We start from the raw sequence: 19159 nt of genomic DNA, 5'->3' as shown, positions 1-19159 counted from the left end.
TTTAAAGAAATCGGGCTTAAGGACCTAACCCTAATAAACCTTATAAAAAAGGGGTTGGGCCCAGGCGACCCTTCAGGCCCTAATAAGCCTGGTTATCTTATATACATATATATGCATATATATATATATATATATTTGATTGATAATGACATAATTTGATTAATATTTATCGTAAGTGATGAAGAAGCTATAAAGATAATTGACATTAAATCTCCACTTCCATCTTCAATAAGTACATTTACATTTGAGGGATTTAATGTTTTATTTATAGACGATGAGGATTTGTGTTTGATTGATGAATGTGTGTTGTTTAGATTTCTAAATATGTTATTTAACTTTTAAAAGATTGTGAGGATTTTAATTTTTTTTAATTTTAGAATATTTTAATTAATTTATAATGTTTAATTTTATTTAAATTTTTTAGAACAGGGTTTTTAGACCCAGCTTTGAACTCTTTATATAAGGATCAGGTCTTAGAAAAAGGATTAAAAATGAAAAACTGGGCTCAAGGGCCTAGGCCTTTAAAGGCCAAGCTTGCCCGTATTTCTAGTTCTAAGTATGCCTTGCGACACCACACCTAATTATTTTTTATGAAAACAAAGTAACACAAGAAATTATTAGAATTTAAATATTGATTTAATAGTTTTATAAAAAAGTTATAATGTTTAGAAAATGTGAAAAAGGAAGAAAGGGAAATCCTCGGGCGTGTGCATGAGTGCCTCTGCACACTTATTTATAGAACTATAATATTTATATATTATGAATATACTAACTCACATCAAACTTCATGCGATGCCCAAACTCATATTGAGATATTGCTGTGATCTACTCTGATATAATTGATAACTTTCAGTCTGTTTGGATTGCCTCATTAATCGATTTTTGAGGCAAAAAATTGATTAATATAAAAAGTTTGCCAAACAGTCCAAAATGGTTAAAAATTGATTATAAGTCAGAACTTGCGTTTTTTTATAAGCTCTCTCCATTAATTTTTGCAAAACGTTTATCAAAAAGCATTGAGTAAAATTATAAAAAAAAGCTCAAAAAAAATTATAAAAAAAGCACATAATTTAATAAAAATAAAATTAAACCCTCTTTTTTTTAATAAAATATAAACTTTATATATTCAAAAAATTAATATTTAGTATTTAAAATTTAAATTATATAGTAATTTATATAGTTAAAAATTAATTCTGATTAACTTATTCAAACATCTTTAATTTTGTTAAAATTAATTTTAAAAAAACAGTATCCAAACGGATTGTGTTATAACATAATTAATTATAATTAAAATCTACTACTTAATCAATTATTTTCATAATTTATTATATCTAACTAAAATTCAAACCGACGCTTTGTAGTTTATACAATCACTTTCCCTTGCAATAAAGCTGTTAATATATAAATAGAACGATGACAAGATCAGTGCATAGATACAATCTCTAGCAGCGCTTCTATGTTAACAGTCTGTCAGCAAATTTTCTTGCTAGTAATATCAATATGACAGTGAGTAAATTTAAGGAGAAGAAGAAACACGTGACGTGGCATCTGCATACATTTACTTCGTGTTTTTTTAAACAGATGTAAATTTAGTCAAGAATTAATTTTTGATGAACATCTAATATGACGTGATACAAAATAAATTATAAATTATTTAAAACGGAGTGTCCTGCATTTCTCGTGAAACAACGCTAGACGACTGTTATCAAAAATGCTTTGACCAAAAATTACCCAATTCATTTGTCCACTTCATCGCCTCTCATCCTTCGCGGCACCGGAGACTCAGAATCATCATCGCCTCCCACGGCACCGACTTCACTAATGTCATCTTTTTTTCAATACCATAAAAGTCACCCTGCCTTCTTCCTTCACAACGGTTCTCATTTCATCAGCGATTCTCTTGTGCAGGCTCTTTGGGCGATTCTTGATTCTTAACACTTCCCACACCACTGAAATTAAAATTTGGTCCCATGTTATCAACCACCCGGGACCCGATCACGGAAACTGTCGGATCTCTAGAAGAAACAAATGCCGCACTCACAAATCACGAACTTCACAACCGCAAGGCTTCGATCGTCGGGCTCTGCTTCTTGCTTATATGAGATGGGGATGTTGGCTCCATTGACCAATAAGCTGAACGTGTTATTGATGGCTCCTGGTTTGGCTAGTATGTTGGAGAAGAAGTCACACATTCACTTTTGAAGCATCCTTGTACACGAACCTGTTTACTTTTACAATTGTATTTTCACAAGCTTTTTCAATATTAGAGTGGCTGAATAGAAAGCAAACTTGAATCATTTTTAGTGCCAATAGAACACTATCCGATAACATGGGGCAATATATTTTAAAAGAAAATTGATTCAAATGAGCCAAATCGGTCACCCGTATTTTAAAAAACTAGTACTTTGAGTTTGACATTATAGCTACATATATTAAAGAGAAAACATATTTGCGGTTCTTATAGTTTGCTTCAATTTCTGATTAGGCCCTTGTAATTTTATTTGTTAAAACTGGGACCTCCTACTTTTACAAGTTAAGCTGTTAGCCCTTGAACAACTAACACTGCCAAAACAAAAGTTGATTTAGCTAACTGAGACAGAACTGGGTCTTTAATCATCTGCTTAAGTGGATTAATTTGGCGACGTAGATTAACTTTGCCCACCGCCATGTCTACTGATCTCTAGTTCCTCCACGATCTCTCCAAACCACAAGTCTCCTCCACCGTCTCTGCCTTCAAGATTGAGCTTCCCCATCTCAATCACATCGATCGCGTAGCCACATCTTTCTTTCTGTCTGCTGTGAGGGCTTTCACATTGTTTACCACGATGTTCTTAATTTGCTCAGGATCATTGAGTAGAATCTTTCAATCTAATAAGGGATTTGTGCAATTGGGAAGCCAACTTAATAGGCTTTTATACAACCTGAGTAGCATTTTTCTCTTTTACAATAGTGCTAGAGGGAGTAAGGATTGATTATATCAAGCTATCTAAAACAACATATTTTCTTTTGCAGTGAGATTTTTTAGGATAGTTGACTTGATTGTACATTTTGGTAGAGTACTTAGTAGTTTTTTTTTTTTTTTTTGGCGTTGTGCATGATATAGAAGGGTCTCTGTGCTTTTATACATTGTATAATGGTTCTCTGTCCTGGTTTCTTTTTCTTTTGCGGTACAGTTTGTCCTGGTTTCTTTTCATTTGCATCAACTGTTCTTCAAGGTGCTTGAGTTGGCTAGGAAAGCATTGTGGAGCACTTGCCGCATTTCCAGTTTCCACACATTGCTACCTTGCAGAGGATGCTAAACATGTTGGGAATTCTGATTGCTATATGAATATTCATTTTGTTCTTAGAGAATCCAATAGGAGTACCATGCTCTCGGTAAGATTGGACATATAGGATATCTACGGAATTGTTGGCCCTAGAGAATTGTCCCTTATGTTGTTCTAAGGAAATGGAAGAGGATGGGTTAGGATTTTCCAACTCGAGGCATATGTAACTCTGTTGGTGTTTTGTTAACGTCCTTCTAATATTTTTTTTTAAAAAAAAAAAAACTCATCGTCCTGATGCCTTTGTTCATTCACCATTAACAGACGTTAAGGAAAGATGTCTATGCGTGTCTGTACAGTCCATTTGCTGATTATCCTGACTCCTGAGAGTCATTTGATTAGTGGGCTATGATCAATTAGCAGTCATGTCTTACCATTAATGGTGTTGAGTTGGAATATTGAAGCCATTTTGAATTGTCTTGAAGCATTGTGGTCTGGTCATACAGGGGTTAAAGATTAGGGAGGTATTTAGTTGTGGGTTAATAGATTATGATATAACTAAGTTGCGTGAGATAAATAAATTGGGCATGTGTGACTAAAAGAAATCAGGGAATGGGGCCATGTATTTATGTTTGCAAATACTACTGGCTTACAGGAGAGGTAGCTTCTTGGTTTCTTAGGATGGATGTAAATTCTTCATGTGCTCTATCTACCCTGTAATGTAACACGTGAGTATACCCCCATTTGGTATTTCCTTGTGCACCTATAGAGTAAAAAAATGTATGTGATTAGAATTACTCCCTAAGAACATGCAGTATGGTAGCAAACATTAAGGGAAAATACATTGTTATAGCCAATCTAAATGAACTTTTCTCATTTGCTAGGGCTTCTCTCCACGGCCAGGGGTGGAGACAGGAGGGGCTAACAAGGAAATTGATTTATTTAACTTCAGTATTATTGAGAGAGGGGAGGGGTCTGCTATTGAAAGAAAGTTGAGTTTTTAGCAAGTATGTCGTGGCCTTGAGAATGAGACGCAGCCTGACTTAAGAATTGCACTTCAACTGCTTATGGACAGCTATTTATTTAACTTAAGCAAACACTTTGTAAGGGGACTAGAGCCATGCAATCACATAACCGGAGCCTAATGATTTGGAAGTGCTTTAAGTAAATTATACTTGTTGAAGATGACATTTGTATGCAAGTAATGCTCATGAATGGGAATATGAGGATTTGGATCCTCTTTATTTCCTCCCTCAATATAATTCCCCATACTTAATTTCATTCGTTCACTTAATTGTTGTTTTGGTTCAAAGGTGCGGGATTGTTGATTATAGTATTAAAATAAATAAGTTATTCACTATCATCACTTAAATCCTTATAAAAATAAGATTATAATGCTTATTCATGATAACTATTAAATGAATACAATATTTATTTCATATCATAATTAACAATCTCATACCTTTAAATCAAAATAACAATTAAATGGTGGATGAAATTGGATATGAAGGGATATATAGAGGAAGAGCATGGAGAGGGTCAAAATACTCTGACTCTGATTGTTTTGGAAATTAGAAGGAACCCAAAAAAAAAAAAAAAATTGGTTCTCAATCCAGATTCATCTGAGGGAACCAGCATTGATATTTGATACTATTAGGGCTTGGGCTTGAAAGCACGAGAGGCCTGACAATTTTTGAATAAACAAGGAAGAGGCCTGACAATGTAACAACAACTTTTGTGCGTGCGTTGGGGGTGGAGGGTTTGAAATGAAAATTGTGGGGACGGTCCGTCTACTTCCCTGTGGAAAGTTTGATTGTGTTGTGCCCCTTTCACCCTGCCTTTTTTTTAAAAAAAAAAAAACTTTTTGCAATAATTTCATATTTGTCTTTCGAGTCTTTAGCATGTGTTTGGGATTTTACTTTTGTCAAACTGCGGTATTGGATGGTAGAACGCCAACCCCACACTATTAATTAATGTGCCAGAGTTATGATGAACGTGGTGGCATAGTGTATATGCGCAGGGCACTTCCGTAAAAGCATCATATGTTGGCTTATTAACAATGAATTATGAATCTATATGTAAAAAATGACCAGAATAAGTATTAAAGTTTCCTTTCACGTGTGGAAAAGTAACATCCAAGTGCCGTGTTAAAGATATGTACCTACCTCGCAGGCCATTCAAATGTCTTGTGTTGGTTCCTTTCCTCGCAATTCAGGTTTGGGATTCGTCTCTTTATTGGATTTCCACTTCAGATCAAGCCGAAAGGATGGTCGTCGCAGGCTCAACGAGTGATCAGAGCCGCCTAGGTTGAACTTTCCACTTCTTGCTCGTTCCTTATTTCCCTTCCCTTCCTACTAGATTCCTCCTCGTGCATTGTCCTTCTCTGTCTGTCACCATCTTTATTGGCTTAACCTTTGTTCCCTACGTCATCCATTTGTTAAACCACACCGAATTTCACTGATATTTCTTGTGCCTTTTTTGGGCCACATAACTTCATGCATTTAGGTTTCTAGCTAATTTTTTGGTAAGTCGATGGCTTCTCGTCGGAGTCATTTTCATTCATGCATTCAGGTTTCATGCTAACCTTTTGGTGAGTTGATAGGTTTTGCCAAATACGAGAACATGCAAATAAAATTTTAATAGGTTATATTATTTATTAAAATTTGCCATTTTAGTATTAGTTATATACAATACTTTTTCAGTCTCAAATTATAAGACAATTTAATTCAAGATTATACAAACCAATGAAATACAATAATGATACTGTAATATTTATTTTTTTAAAATTAAATATGAATCAAATTTCATTCGCGGATGGAGATAATAAAGGAGAACAAGTGGAGGAAAATTAGCGGACTCGTGGAGATGATGCATTTTCAATTTATCATAATTCAACTTTTCGATGGGTGCGTGAAGTCGAAAACGTTTTATGGCGTGCGTCGTTTCCAGCCGAACGTGAATGCTTCGGTCAAGAGAAATTGAAAGCCACAACAACAACAACCAAAAAAAAAAAAAAAATTGTTGGGGGTTGATAGCCGCATGCTTTTGCAATCCATTAGGCTAATCGAAATGCACATGATTATTAATTATCGTTCTACCTTCTTTATGAGAAATTTTTACATTGACCTGATAAATAAAATATTATGTGCTATTATTCTTAATAATTTTATTTTTGAAATTAAATGTCTATTTAATTTTATATATCTTTTGTTTACCATCATTAATGGCAAATGTAATTTATATTTACTAAATGTCATATTTTATTTGAAGGAACATGAATGATATTGTGGATCGGGTTTGTGCAAAAATTTCTCACTTCTTTACCTCCTTGTCACCGCTAATTATCAATCTGCTTGAAAGTTTGTAATGAATCTGCATATCCAGAGATCGCGTTTTACCGATTATCTAAAATAAGTCAAAAGACAACCTTTTTATAGATTTAAAATTTAAAATCCTGATCATGAAACCTTGATTTCTTGTTGAAGATAATTAGAGGACGATGTGGTAGTTGATCTAAAGAAAATTAAATATGTCAAAGTAGTTGAAAAATTCTTGTATAAACCCAGTATATCATGTCACGTATGCTCCAACAATAAAATTATACCAATTTAATTAAATAAAATATTTTATTATTAATTTTAATAACTTTATTTTTATAATGAAATGTTTATTTAATTTCTTATATTTTTTCTATTATTTTTAATAATATAATTAATTTATATTTAATATTATATAAATATCATGTTTATATTAAATGGAGCGTCCACAACATGATACATCCGTCCGTCCAAAAATTTCTAGAAGTAATTATATCTTTCCGGAGGCAAAGGCATCTCAGGGACTTGCTCCTACGCTCCTAAGTCCTGCCTGCCTGCCTTTAGTTCAGGAAAAGGCATCACTTTTTTATTTCCTGAGAAAAATTAATTATTTTATTTTCATGTTTATAATTTAATTATAATTTAAATTCTAAACTTTAATGCCACATAACTCAATCTTTATAGTTTAATTCAATTGTTGCTGGTAATTTCATTTTCAAATTTCAAGTCAATATAATTTAGTCTTTATAATTTTATCTATTTAAAATATTAGTTTTCAAGTTTAGCAGTAATTTTATTCTTTAAAATGCAAGAATCAATACTGTAGATAAATAAATTATAAAGATGTAACTGTAAGGTTAAAAGTTTAGAAATTAAATTTTAATTGAGTTAACATTATAAAGTCTAAACTGTAAGGGACAGACTTTTAATCAAGTAACAAGTATAAAAATACAATAATTAACTTTTTTTCCCTACCAACCCCCATGCCTCTTAACTGGGAAACAGAATTGTCATTTGTCATTACTGATTTTAATTATGTACTTTCTTTAGTTTTCTCACGGAAAAGATTTTTTCACAATAATTTATGAGAGAAATGTCTTTTCATCGAAAAGATAGACACATTGTAGAGTGTCCTGCTCTCTCTTTGCACCAATCCTGAACAAAATTTGGAAGAGATTATCAAGCTGGAAAGAAAAATTCTTGAATATGGCAGGAAAAGCAACACTGATCAAAGCAGTTCTGTCAGCTCTCCCTTCTTATCATGTGCAAATGATGGTTCTCCTAAAAAAACTCTAGAGAGAACTTGAAAAAATTAGTAGGAGTTTTTTGTGAAAAAATTATGAAAAAAAATAAAAACTTTATTTAACATCTTGAGAGATTATCTTAAAAAAAAAAAGAAGAAGGTGGCCTTGGTATCAAGAATTTGAAAAAATAGAATGAAGCCTTTGTCATGAAACTGTGCTGGAATTTAACTACAAATAAAGAAGTCTTGTGGATTATGACCCGAGGAAATAAATATGATTGTGGTTGGAAGGATTTACCTCACATCATAAAGAAAAGAAAGCCTTCTTTTACTTGGCATATCATATATGCTATATGGGATAAATTTAAAGGAGTTGGGAAGGAGATTTGTAATGGAAGAAATACTTCATTCTAGTTTGAAAATTGGTCAGAAATAAATATTTTTCTTGTAGAACTTATACCTGATATGGAAGGTTTAATTGATAAAAATGAATCAATTGCGGATTGTGTTGAAAATAGGGGAGAGTGGAATATTGTCAAATTGGGACAATTGTTTCATCCTAACATCATTGCTTGATTGACTAATGCTTACCCATCCGGTAAGGAGAGAAGAGAGGACAAACACTTTTGCAAACCTTCTACTTATGGTTCTTTTATTATAAAATTTGCTTACAATTTTCTTTTTGCAAGTACTTGAAAGGATGTTGATAGCATTTGGAAGATACTTTGGCATTGGCCTATAGCAGAGAAAATCAAATCATTCATGTGGCTTTTCTCACATGGAAGAACACATATCATGGCGCTACGCAAAAGCAGAGGTCCGAAAGTAGAAAATGAGTGCCTTTTTGGCTGTAACACAATTAAAGATGACATGCACCTATTAAGGGATTACCCTAATGTCATTGAATGATGGAAGGCCATTATTGCTATTGAGCACTAGAGTGCCTTTATCAACCTTCATGGTATTGATTGGGTAAAATAGAATTTGTTACACGATATTAGTAAAGTGTTTACTAGCAAATTATTATGGAATATTCTCTTTTGTTATGTCTATTAGGATATTTGGGTGGTTAGATGTAGGAAATTTTTTGATGAAAATACCCATGAGCAAAACCGTGATATTCTTTCCTCCTTTTTTTGTGCTGCTGCTAACTCTAACATAATTAGGAATGTCCCTTTTTTGAGTTATGAATGCAATTGTAGCAGGGAGAAAGTTATTGAGAAAAAGGGGTATATTAGATTAGAAGTGGATGGGGCTCTTAATGCTTGGGGTAATTCTGACTGTGGTGGTATAATTTGGGATGAGAATGGAAGGTGAAAAAAAGGCTTCACATGTAAATTGTTAATTGTTCCACCAGCCATTGCAGAAATTATTGATATGTTTTAAGGGCTTGATCTATGTTGGAAAGATGACTGCAAAAATGTCCACATCATTTCAAACTGTGTTGGAGGCTATTAATCTAGTCATTAGAGGATGCAACGAGTCCCATCTGTTCAACAATATTATTACTGACACCAAGAAATTGGTTCATAAAGATAGGAAGCTAAAGTTCTCTCACGTAGTAAGGGAAAAGAATGTTTTGGCTGATAAACTAGCCAAGTTTTCTTACAATTGTCATGATAATTTTTGTATTTTTGATCATCCTCCAACATTTCTATAAGGGTTGGAAAAAGATGACAGACCCTCCTTACATGTTGAACTTGATGAGCTTAATGCTCTTTAATTGTTAATATATGTTTTCAATATTATTCTAAAAAAAGAAAAGAAAGGAAAAGACAGACACATAAATGTAACATTCAATTCCTTCTGATATTACCGTTGCAACAAGCATACAGGTAAGATGCCTCCTCCCTCTAGGCTAAAACCATCAACAATCAATCATCACCGACTAATCAATAACAGAGCCAGCGTCTTGCATTTCTTCAAGCGTCCCCATTCAGCGATTACGTGAACTATTTTCAAACATGAATTTGATATATATAACATGCCTCAATATTCAAGCGTTCGCACGCGGTCATCATGAATCAATGAAATGCTCTTACTATTCTTTCATGTAGATAGCCATTAAACTAGAAACCATGAACATAAAATGGCTCGCAGCAGTGCCGTAGAAATTTTTTATTGGTTATTTTCATTTAACTTAGTAATTGAATAGCCAATTGTATCCAGTCTTTTTACTATTTTTCTGTTGCATTAGTTTTTATTCAGATTTTAAATCTGACAAGTTAAATTTTAATTTTTAGAAAGTGCTCTTAATATTCTGTGAAAGTTAAAAATTGTTCACATGTACATAAAAAAAAGAGAGAGAGAGATGAGAGTGCTTTTATAAAGGTACTTTGGAAAAGTTGTTGAATGTGTATTTGCTCAACTTGACCTCTTAACTTTAAAATGACTTTGTTATTCCTGATTTTTATATAAAGAGAAATTGCAGGCATACAAGCGGCAAATTGACGCTTATGCTATAAAAAAAATTATTTACCTAAATACTATACTTTTAAAAGTATTTCCCCACATACTATAAATTTAAAACTTGGTTCATATCAAACTAAATTTTAAATGTTTTTTTAATCTTGCGGTACAGAACACGGTTTATCATGGACCGAGTTCTGTATTTATATATATATATATATATATATATAAAGATAAAATGTAGGTTCAGGCTACTTTGCATCCTACTTTCCTTGTCTTTGCATGTTCTCCAATGATGAACATTAATATGTGGTTGTCTCTTTTGCTTTCAGCATATATTTTTTCTTTCCTTTTTTTTTTCTAGCAAAAGAGGACCAAACAATGTAATTATGTATATATGTATGTATGTATGTATAATATAAATAATATTTCATGTATCAAAAAATAATAAATTATTTTTAATTATAATTATAATAATTATATACTTCAAAAATTATAAAATAACTACATAATCAATAACAACATAAAATTATATAAATTTAAATCATAATAAATAATTTTAGGGTTAGATTATTAAAGATCATTTCTCCCTTCACTGTTTTTCTAGTAACGTCCTATACAGTGGGGCAATATCATATGTAAATACTTTATCTGTTAAAAAATATAAGGCATTTTTAATTTTTCAAAGTATAACTATTATTTCTTACCAAAAGTACCATCATTAAATAAATCACTTTATATTTTTTTAAGAATAAATCACTTCAAAAAATTAAAAATGCCTTATATTTTTTAACAAATAAAGTATTTACATATGATATTGCCCCACTGTATAGGACGTTGCTAGAAAAACAGTGAAGGAAGAAATGATCTTTAACAATTTAACCCTAAAATTATTTATTATGATTTAAATTTATGTAATTTTATATTGTTATTGATTATGTAGTTATTTTATAATTTTTATAATTTTTGAAGTATATAATTATTATAATTATAATTAAAAAATAATATATTATTTTTTGATACATAAAATATTATTTATATTATATATGCATACATAAATATATATAATTACATTGTTGGGTCCTCTTTTGCCAGAAAAAAAAGGAAGGAAAAAACATATGCTGAAAGCAAAAGAGGCAGCCACGTATTAATGTTTATCATTGGAGAATGTGTAGAGACAGGGGAAGTAGGGTACAAAGTAGCCTGAACCTACATTTTATCTTTTATTTTTTTTATATATAAGTACAAAACTCGATTTAGCATGGATCGAGTTCTATATTGCAAGATTAAAAAAATTTTAAATTTTGGTCTGACATGAATCGAGTTTTAAATTTACAGTACGCAGGAAAATATTTTTAAAAGTGCAGTATTTGGGTAAATAATTTTTTTTTGTAGCATAAGCGTCAATTTGCCCATACAAGCTTTTAAAATGTCTTTTGATATTAATATATGTTCCCTCATTTCAAAAAATATAAGGCATTTTTAAGAAGTTGGATGTTAAAAAATATAAGACATTTTAAGTTTTTTAAAGTGTGATCATTGCCTTTTTTAAAAAATACCCTTATTAAATAAATAAATTTATACTTATTTTTAGATGAAACACTCTATTAAATAAGGGGTAGGTTTCTCTCCTTTACTTTTTTTTCTTTACTGCAAATCTTAATCATTCAAATTAAATCTATATTTTTAGAAATTATCAAATATAAATTTTTAAATCCAAATTAATGGTCTAGACCTGTGCTGTTCTCTCCTCAGTTCTTCTCTGTATAGAAAAAAATTTAACTCTATTAAATAAAGGTAAATATAAAAAGATAAAATTAATTTAAAAATAAGTAGTTACTTTATTGAAAGTAATATTTGGTTAAAAATGCCTTACATTTTTAAAGAGAAAAAATATTAAATTATTTATATAATTTTTATTCACATATCAAACTTTATATTTTTCTATCATTTTTACTTTTAAAATTTTTATCACATATATATTTTCAAACATTTATAATTGGAAGAATTTGCATGACAAAAATATACTCCCTCCTTTAAAAGAAGTTGAATGTTAAAAGATATAAGGCATTTTTAATCTTTTGAGGTGTAATCATTGCCTTTTTTTAAAAGTACCGTCATTGATAATAATTTTATATTTATTATAGGGTATTTGATAGAAATAAATATAAAAAAATATGGTTAGTTAAAAAGTAGATAACTACTTTAAATTTTTTAATGAAGGAAGTAAATTGTAATAAAATTAATGTCTCTCTTTGATAATTGTATAGTTAAAATATTCTTTGTTATTATAATTCAAATAATGTTCCATTAATCGAATTAATTGTTAAAAAATATATTCACACATAAATGTTACTGCAACCACTACCGAGTTTTCTAAACTGATTTTTTCGAAGTGATTCTTTTAACAAATTGACTTGAGGGCGAAAAGTAATCAAACGGGCGCTTAACTGACGTTCTACATTACACGGTAACACGGGATAACGATGTGAAAGCAAGGGAACGGTGCCCCGTCACGTCAACCAGGGCTGTTCTCTCTGGCCACACTGCCACAGTTTATCTGTGCATTCCAGTCCAGGCCTTGGATTCATTGGCTGCCATTCATTTTTTTCGGCGTCAGAAACTTTCGGTTGCTTTTACAATAATTATACCCCTTACAAGCGTACAAGGGGCCAAACGGAGTAATCTATACACTATTTTAAACTAAACTAATAGTGAGTTGTTCAAGAGTGATGAAGGAAAGCACGTGGCGTGCATTATAGTTTGAGGGCGAAGGCAGCAATGGTCGAGGCCGATATCATCCACGTTTGTCAAACCACATGCCTCTTATTCTGTCCAGGAGCCGCAAAACCTAACGGACTCTTGATCAGCTGCAGATCGTGCGAGTAACCCTGTATATAATTTATTCCCATATATGTTGAGTTGATGATATTCATTTTTCGCGGGATATGTAACCATTCTTTTTATCAAGACAAGCAAGACACTAATTATTGGATCAACCTAATACATGATCATCAGACCGCACTATTTTTTTTTTTTTTTTGCTGGAAAATTACCACCGTGTTAATCGATTGCCTGATTGGTGAGCGACCTGTCTCGAAACTTTTAGGCTCCAACACACTTGCAACTTGACTTTATCACCCAAGTTGAAGATACACGAGGAAAAATATCTTGAGCCATCATGATTCAAAATAATAAAAATAAGCTTCGCGGCCGAAAGAATTAACAAGTGGCGAACCCATTGACAATTGGCAGAGAGTGGGGATCGTCCCTACTCTCAAGATGATTCCAGACGTCCGTGAATGATCCGCGTCTTCAATCTTCGACGTTTCTCTACCTCATAAAAAATCGCATACACTTGCCACCGCACAATGCAAAGAAGTTGAATTATATAGTATACTCCTTCAATTTTATTTACAAGACACATTTTAAAATATATATTTAATTTTATTTATAAATTAAAATTAAATTTTTTAAAAAGTACTTGAAAAATATTTTTAAAATTATCCTCTATAAAAAAATAATATCGCTTTTTAAAATTTATTATATAAAAATACATTTAAAATTTTATACATTTTTATCTTTTTATATTTTTCTACATGAAGCCTGATAAAAATAATTTATAAAAAAATATTTCTTAAAAATAGGTGGATTGCTCGAAATAAATGTCTTCTTCTATTTGATTTTTTGCCCTCGTGAAACACTCACGGCTCAACCGTAGTCTTTTTTATAATGGCCAGTTCACATTTGATGTTCTAGAACCTTGGCCAACCACAAGTCGAGGCGACGTTATTGGTCGGATGGATTCATGGGTCGAGCCGACGAGGACACGATTTGCTTGTCGCGTTATACAGAATGAAAATCTATTTATTTCAAAAACGAAAAATACATTGAATTAAAATTGAAATACGGAGGGGGAAAAGAAAAAGACAAAACTATTAGACGACATGGTCTCGTTCTCTGTTCTCAAAGAGAACAGAGGAACTCGCCATACGAACCCTATGACAAATAGATTCCAGATCTACGTCCCCGAAGGAGTTGAGTAGCCACATAACCACCAAAGCCCGCTCGGAGTGACACCGATTAAGAACCGCATTTGGTTCCGTTCCAGGCTAGATAGACGAGATGAAAGGGTCAATCCATTGATCTAGACCCTAGAGTTTCATTGGAGCGGTTCCACTTCATTTCCTGCCCAGAAGCGTAGCGCGCAGCTCGGCAACGTCGATCTCCTTGGAATTCTCCGGTCTGTAGTAACCGGTGACAGGGTCCGGCACCCACGACTCCTTTTCGGCGGTCACCCGCTCCTCCCCTGATTTCTTGGCCACCTTGCCGCTCACGGAGGCAGCCCCGGCCCTCGTGGCCGTTGTGGCGAATCCCTGCGACGACGATGCGTACCCACGCCTGTGCACCACCAACAAAGCCAAACTTAAGTAAAATCCCACATAATCAAAATAAATTAACAAATAATTCAATGAACGATGGAGTACCTGGAGATGGCGTTGACGAGGAGAAGAGAGAGAGCGTTGAGGTTAGAGAAAGAGCGAGCCATGGTGAATGGTGGAACTTGTGCGGGGAAGCTGTGGAAAGCTGCTTTTGATGGTTAAGGATGATGAGAACAGGGAAAAGAAACCTTCCACAGCGGCGAGAGGAACCTCTCTTTCTGTTCGGCGCCTCTCCTTCCCAACACTTCTTCCCTGGATTCTATAATAGAGCCTGAGGCCTTTATATACAAGTGAAGCCTGGGCGAGGGTGGGGACGATATTAATCCTCGGATTTTCCTTTTTTTTTTCAAAAAAAAAAGGTGATAAATAGGGGAATTATGGGGCGCGTGCGGGAAAGAACGGGGAAGGAGGAAAATATCAAAAACAGGTATCCATAATTGAAGGGAGGGGAGGAGCCCAGTCAAAATAAAGCACGTAGAGGACCTCTCCCGCTCTGCCACCTGTTCGTTGCTTGCTCCTGTTGAGACCCGCTTGAGGCGGCAATTCCTTCGTAACGTAGCTAACCTCGATCACGTCTGCTCTCCTCTTTTACCTTCTTCTTATGCGTTAAAACGAAGTTGTTAAACTTTGGCCCAAAAAAATAAAATAAGGTTGTTAAACTCACGTATTTAAATAATGTCGTGATATAAATGTAAATTTAAATTATAAATTCAGATAATAAATTTTAAAAATTTATCTCTAATAATGAATAGTTACAAAAATTTTATCATTAAATAATTAAAATATAAAATATAATTATAATTCAATTTACATATATTTAAAATATAAATTATTAAAATTAAACTCATATACATTGATAAATTATCATAAAAAACTTACAAATTTTAAAATAGAGAAATTTATTTTTGATATTTTTTTTTCTATTTTTATTAATATCAGCTTTTGCTATTTAAGTTTTCTTCCTCTAAACGAAAATCCTATAACTCTTATGAATCAAATTTTTTATAGTATATATTTAATGTGTTGGACTTGAAAAAAAAAAAGTGCAAGCTTAACAAACTTGTATTTAATTTAAGTATATGAATTAAGTGACACGATTTTATAAGTTAAAAACATAAAAATGATAAACTTATAAATATAATCAAGTTTGTTTTTAATCTAATTTTATGAGTGAATTGACGTGATTTTGTAAGTTATAAATATAAAAATATTAAATTTAAAAAATTAATTCAAGAGTTTAACAATTGTGTATTAAAATATGCCGTGTGTATTTTATTTTTAACATAAAATGGAGATGCCAATGTCCTCATCGTCAGCAAGAAGAATTTGACAGGAAGGGTTTTTGAAAGAGTACCAAGATACGGATCAAATAAATTAATTATTATTTATGATTTTTTTTTTTTGCATTTCTGTCAGTTTTTTTATTCTTCTGGTTTTTCGTTCCTCGTTTGATTTAAAATTAAAGATTATTTATAGAGATCGGTTTGGGAGGGTTGGCGGCGAAATGCAAGTGGAGACTAGTGTCGGACACGGTCAGTGACCCACCCGCGGTCAATGCTGGGTGGAACCTAGAAAGTGACATGGGGAATGCGTTGAATTTGGCCTTTGTTTGCTCGCCCTGCATAATTAGCTATCGTGACTGTGACCATGATTATCATGCGCAGTGTTTAAATTTTCCGTTCGGTTTATTTGACCTCTTCTTGCTGCTTTTCCCAACTTGCCCGTGGAATAGCGTCCCTCATTGTTTGCCCCACTTTGGATGGGTCGCCCAGCTCCTAGAACTTTCGAAGAGCCACAGTCGGTGCGCAACCTCAATTTTTATGCCAATCCAACTCTACATTTCTTCAGAATCACAGTGTACTATATCGTCGCTGAAACTATTATTTTTAATTAAGGCTCGATTCATTTTAAAGGCTACTCTCTTCTTGTAAACTGTTAAGGGCTCGGAACCAAGACACTTAATTTAAAAAAAAAAAAAACGGCCCTTGACTGTGACTGCTAGTTCTTAGAAGTTCCTTGCGAGCTGGTTTTTGAGAGCAGCCCAGCTTTAAATACTTACAGGATCATGGTATGTACTATCAATAAATATTTTGTTTTGTTTGGATTTAATTGATCTCGATCAAGGCTGCTTTCATCTTATAAAAGCTCGGTACAAAACATGACACGGAAGAAAAGTCGGCGATTCATCAAAGCGTGTCTCAATTATTGTTTGCTGAATTGTGCCCTTTAATTCATAAATCATAACTCCCGTCCCGCTCCGTGTTAATTTCGAACCTGTCAATGACGCGTGGGAGGTTTTTAATTTTTAGCTCGCTCATCTGGCTGCGAGGTCACTAATAGATTACTGCGTCATCATTGATCTAGAACATACTGGACGAGAGCGTGTCCAGGATACTAAACATCATCTTTTTGAAAGTCAACCAACAATAGAATTTCCGGAGAACATGCTGCTCCTCCATTTAAAATTATCATCCCACTTTTAATATATAAAAAATTACTATCCCACTTATATTAATCACGAGAAAAAGTTAACTAGTTGTACGATTTTGAAGAAGTGATAACTGATCTCGTGAAATTATAAAAAACTTGTAACATTTTAAATTAAAACGATACCAACAACTTGTGGCAATTAAGGAGGAATAAGATCGAAAAGGTACTATAATTACCATTTTTTTTTGCTATCCTGAGACCAAACATGATTTAAAATTTGCCATGTAATGGAATCAAATAAAGTAACAGAGATAAATATAAAAAGGATGCATAATTTTAAATGCCATTAACTAACTTGTCAGAACATAAATAAATTAAAAAGTATCTTTTAATGCCAAATAGGGGAGTAAGACATTTGAGGATTTTAAAGTATATCTAATAAGATTTTTCTTTGAAAATGCCCTTGATGACAATCAAAAATTAAGAACCAGACATTAAATTAAATATAAAAAAATAGTTAGAAAATTGAATAAAAAAATGATAATTATTAACAACTTTAGCTGATTTATTACAAATACAAATCAGTTTAAAATTTCTTATATAGAGTAGTAATTTCAAGAGGCGGAAGTACTCAGTGCTAACACCAGGTTCGCATCAAAAGCGTCAAGCAGAGGAAGGATGAGTCGGGATTCACAATTCACAAATCGAAGGTCAGGTTTTTGTCGCCAGCTATTAGCATAACTCGGAGAGCGCTTCACGGGATCGATGCCGGGAAGCAGAACCCCAGCAGTCCAAGCAGTGTATTCACGCTGAACAGGTGGCAATCAATTTTCATTCTATCATGCTGCCTGGCAATCATCACATAACATTGAAGATCCTTTTATTTGAATGGCTGTCAAGTTGATTGCATTTTAATGGATACAAACATTATTAAGGGTGGAGGTGCATGATAATTTAATTTAAAAATTATTAAATTTTCAAAAAATGATAGCTATACTATGACTAAAATTATAACACCATAAGTAAATTGATTATCATTTTTTTAAAAAAAATTATTAACCTAGTTGATAGGATTTTTCTCTTTTGGTGTAAATATACTCCAACATAAACTAAGGCATTATATATTTATTATTCTTTTGACAAAAGTAAACATGTAATTTTTTAAATCCGGTCGCTTCACTGCTACATCAAGTATGTGTATTGATTGAGTTGAATTTTTATGTAATATATATATATATATATATATGATACACAAATATTCTTTATAATTTTTATTTATAAGTCATTTTTAATATATTTTATTAAAATTAAAAAACCTTAATTATTATTAATTTATTTCTACCCATAAAAAAGGTAAAAAAATTATTTTAATATTCAGTAAGAGTAAAAAAATAAATATAAATATAAAAAATATAAAAAATACTTTATAAATAAAATCAAAATTAATCACCTATCTCATTCAAAAAGTAAAAGAACACGTGTATGACACGCGTTCTTTGGTGCCAGCCTCGAACTTGTGTGGGGTCGTGCCGTTGCGAAAGGAGCCAATTCGCTGCATCCTCGTCCTCATGATGACTCGCGGCTTCGCCGCTTTGATTAATTTTCGAATTCCCAGCTTCGTCTTTATTCACCTCCAGCGAAGCTCGGTGACTATCTGAGTGCGCTAGCGCCGCTTCTAAAATTATTCTTCCTCCAGTTCCTTAGCCACTTGTCCCCACAAACACAAACTCAAAATTTGAACGCAAAAAAATGGCTGTCAACAACGCTTCAACGGCAGCCTCTTTTTTATTGGCAAATTAAAATGTTACACACATCCCACCGTGACCTCATTTGGGTCCTGACTTGAACATAGAAATTTTTTCCCCCACGAGCACCCCATGAAGAATATGATAGTGATGGACATCTCTGTCCAGGAAACAAGCGGTACTGATATGGACTAGCCCAACCTTGCTAACAGGAGAAGAAAATTATTGGGCCTTCCAAATGGGCCCAATCGATAAGCCATTTTTGGGCTAAAACCCCTCGAGGCCCGATATCTTAAAAAATGATCGTGCC

The 19159-nt window shown here is 32.7% G+C and overlaps 1 protein-coding gene across 1 annotated transcript; it reads right to left on the bottom strand.

The window, feature by feature from the left end:
- Nucleotides 1-14078: 14078 nt before the first annotated feature.
- LOC129308477 (indole-3-acetic acid-induced protein ARG2-like) lies at nucleotides 14079-14940 on the bottom strand. Its single transcript, XM_054949597.1, has 2 exons — nucleotides 14720-14940; nucleotides 14079-14633 (listed from the first exon to the last, which is right to left on the bottom strand). The coding sequence occupies exons 1-2, from the start codon at nucleotides 14779-14781 to the stop codon at nucleotides 14414-14416; spliced, it is 282 nt and encodes a 93-aa protein (XP_054805572.1). The 5' UTR covers nucleotides 14782-14940; the 3' UTR covers nucleotides 14079-14413.
- Nucleotides 14941-19159: the final 4219 nt, after the last annotated feature.

Source organism: Prosopis cineraria, unplaced genomic scaffold, assembly GCF_029017545.1.
Source record: "Prosopis cineraria cultivar Desert tree isolate PC_DT_omini unplaced genomic scaffold, ASM2901754v1 PC1, whole genome shotgun sequence".
NCBI classification, from domain to species: domain Eukaryota; kingdom Viridiplantae; phylum Streptophyta; class Magnoliopsida; order Fabales; family Fabaceae; genus Prosopis; species Prosopis cineraria.
This window is presented reverse-complemented; position numbering and strand designations above follow the sequence as displayed.

Bases quoted from the DNA above. Each gene is read 5' to 3' on its own strand.
- LOC129308477 (XM_054949597.1), bottom strand. From the start codon at position 14,781: ATGGCTCGCTCTTTCTCTAACCTCAACGCTCTCTCTCTTCTCCTCGTC. The intron at 14,634-14,719 runs GTACTCCATCGT...GGTGGTGCACAG, and splicing joins CTCGTCAACGCCATCTCCAG to GCGTGGGTACGCATCGTCGT.